Below are 2,660 nucleotides of genomic sequence, written 5' to 3'. Positions count from 1 at the left end.
AAGTTCAAACGTTGCAGGAATTGTACTGGTGTAATTTGTCAGACAAGACCATTTGTATTTTCTTCTCGTCTATACAATGGAACAGTGGAACTCATTTGTAAAGCAACGCAAAGTCACACATCGTGACTGCATGCAGCCTGGAAGGTTTTAAATGCCAATTAGACAGCGCTGCTACATCTCAGCACACTCACAGATTCTGTGATGTTCTGTTTCAGTTGAAAGGACATTTTACTTTTTCGTGCAGGTAGGTAAGATTCATTAACCAAGGAGCCAATTAAAAGCCATTTGAATTTCAGAGCAAAGTCAGTCTTCCTTCTGCATTGCAGTAATATAATGTCCAATCAGATAGGAGTGACATCACAATCCTACTAATAAACAACCGAATGCCTGTCTGTGCGATGTCTGTCTGATATACACGCATGCTGACATCACTGATAATAAACAGTGCCCAAATATGGAGATAACTGAAATCACTGAAACCGCCGCCATGGTAACAGCATGCTGAAACAGTGCCCAAATTTGGAGATGACCGACATCACCGATACGTCTGGGTTCTCTAACATTACTTCTGAGACTCCTACATTAAATCCCTCATATACTGTGCACACCCCATAACCCAAACATAATTCGGAGCACATGTTCGAACGGGCAAGGACATGTTATGTAATGTCAAGATAGAATTCATCAAGAACGTCCACCGTTGTCATCAGCTCTGAAGCAAGGCAGATGGCCCACGCCAGCCAGTTGAAGCCGATGAAATACGAACCCAGTCTGAGTCCCTCTGTGGCCGGGAAGAGGAAGAAGGAGACAGGCGGCTCGGGCTGGGCTCTTTCGGACAGTGAAGATGATAATGGTGAAGATGATGAAGGTCAGAATGGAAAGAATCGTAGCGCAGATCCACACAGGTCCAATCCTGTTCCCCCAGCCAAGAAGCCGAAGGTGGAGAAGCAAGAGCGACCTCCCAATCCCCACGGGAGAGTTTACGACGTAGATGAGCCGGAGGACTTCTTTGAGAGTAGTGTACCTTGCTCTAACAACATGTACAGGTTTTACCTCAACAAGGTGACTGGACTGGACAAGAAATACAACACTGGGGCTCTGCATATCAGAGACGTCCTGTCTCCATTATTTGGGACATTGAAAGAGTCTGTTCAGTTTAACTACTGCTTTGATCTCGCCTGGATGGTTCAGCAGTATCCTCCAGAATTTAGGAACAAGCCAGTTCTGATAGTCCACGGAGACAAGAGGGAGGCCAAAGCTAGACTACTGCAGCAGGCTCAACCCTACCCTCACATCAGCTTCTGTCAGGCTAAACTGGATATTGCTTTTGGAACTCATCACACGAAAATGATGCTGTTGTGGTACGAGGAGGGCTTCAGGGTGGTCATCACCACCTCCAACCTGGTCAGAGCCGACTGGTACCAGAAGTCCCAGGGAATGTGGATGAGCCCGTTGTTTCCTCGTTTACCGGAGGGCAGCGCGCCGAGCGACGGCGAATCTCCAACCTTCTTCAAGAGAGACCTGCTGGAGTACCTGGCGTCGTATCGCGCACCGAAGTTCACCGACTGGATCCAGAGAATCCAAGAGCACGACTTGTCTGAGAGCAGAGTCTATGTGATTGGTTCTACTCCAGGGAGGCATGTTGGTAAAGATATGGACCGCTGGGGACATTTGAGACTCAGGAAGTTATTGCATGAAAACGCGCGTCCCATTCCCAACAAAGAGAGCTGGCCTGTGATTGGTCAGTTCTCCAGCATTGGCTCCATGGGAGTGGACAAGACCAAATGGTTTATGGGGGAGTTCCTGCACACCATGAGCACGCTGGGTAAAAGCTCGCTCCGGTCAAACCCACCCCTGCACCTGGTGTATCCTTCAGTGGAGGATGTGAGGACCAGTCTGGAGGGATACCCAGCTGGAGGTTCCCTGCCATACAGCATTCAGACGGCTCAGAAACAGCTCTGGCTTCACGCATACTTCCACCGGTGGAAGGCAGAGACCAGCGGGAGGAGTCGTGCTATGCCTCACATCAAGACCTACATGAGGACGTCACCGGATTTCACGCAGCTGGCCTGGATCCTCATCACAAGTGCCAACCTGTCCAAAGCAGCATGGGGCGCTCTGGAAAAGAACAACACTCAGATAATGGTACGCTCATATGAGCTGGGAGTCCTCTACCTGCCCTCTGCTTATAACATGCAAACCATCCCTATTCAGAGGAACCCGTATCCTATCACGTCTTCTACCAACGCCTTCCCTGTGCCCTTTGACCTGCCCCCACAACGCTACTCTGAGAAAGACCAACCATGGGTGTGGAACATTCCCTACACCCAGGCCCCTGACACGCACGGCAACGTCTGGGTCCCCTCCTGAATCACACGCTACTGCACACAGTCATCATGCTTAACAACGTATTAATTACTTAAACTCTATATACTTTGTTGTATGTCAAATAGGGGCAATAGCATATCTAAATGCTCAAACACGTTGTGACATGTTGCGATAGTAGATATTTTGATCAAATTGTCATCTATTCACGACAAATGACATGCTGACAGAATAGTTTTTTATGTGTTATTGACATAGACTCTCTGTTCAACATGTGTCTATCAAGGTGGATAATCCTGATTTTACTTTTCCCCTCACCCAGTTTGATATGTAAT

At 48.1% G+C, this 2,660-nt stretch overlaps 1 protein-coding gene across 1 annotated transcript; it reads left to right on the top strand.

Moving 5' to 3' along the window:
* Nucleotides 1-454: 454 nt before the first annotated feature.
* On the top strand, nucleotides 455-2,370 carry LOC308307491 (tyrosyl-DNA phosphodiesterase 1-like; the record flags this gene model as incomplete). Its single annotated transcript, XM_080752757.1, has 2 exons — nucleotides 455-490; nucleotides 679-2,370. The coding sequence occupies 2 exons, from the start codon at nucleotides 455-457 to the stop codon at nucleotides 2,368-2,370; spliced, it is 1,728 nt and encodes a 575-aa protein (XP_080608883.1).
* Between the last annotated feature and the right edge of the window lie 290 nt (nucleotides 2,371-2,660).

Source organism: Nannobrachium achirus (genome assembly GCF_963921795.1).
Source record: "Nannobrachium achirus genome assembly, chromosome: 22".
NCBI classification, from domain to species: domain Eukaryota; kingdom Metazoa; phylum Chordata; class Actinopteri; order Myctophiformes; family Myctophidae; genus Nannobrachium; species Nannobrachium achirus.
The sequence above is the reverse complement of the archived record's forward strand: the minus strand, read 5'-3'. Positions and strand labels throughout refer to the sequence as shown.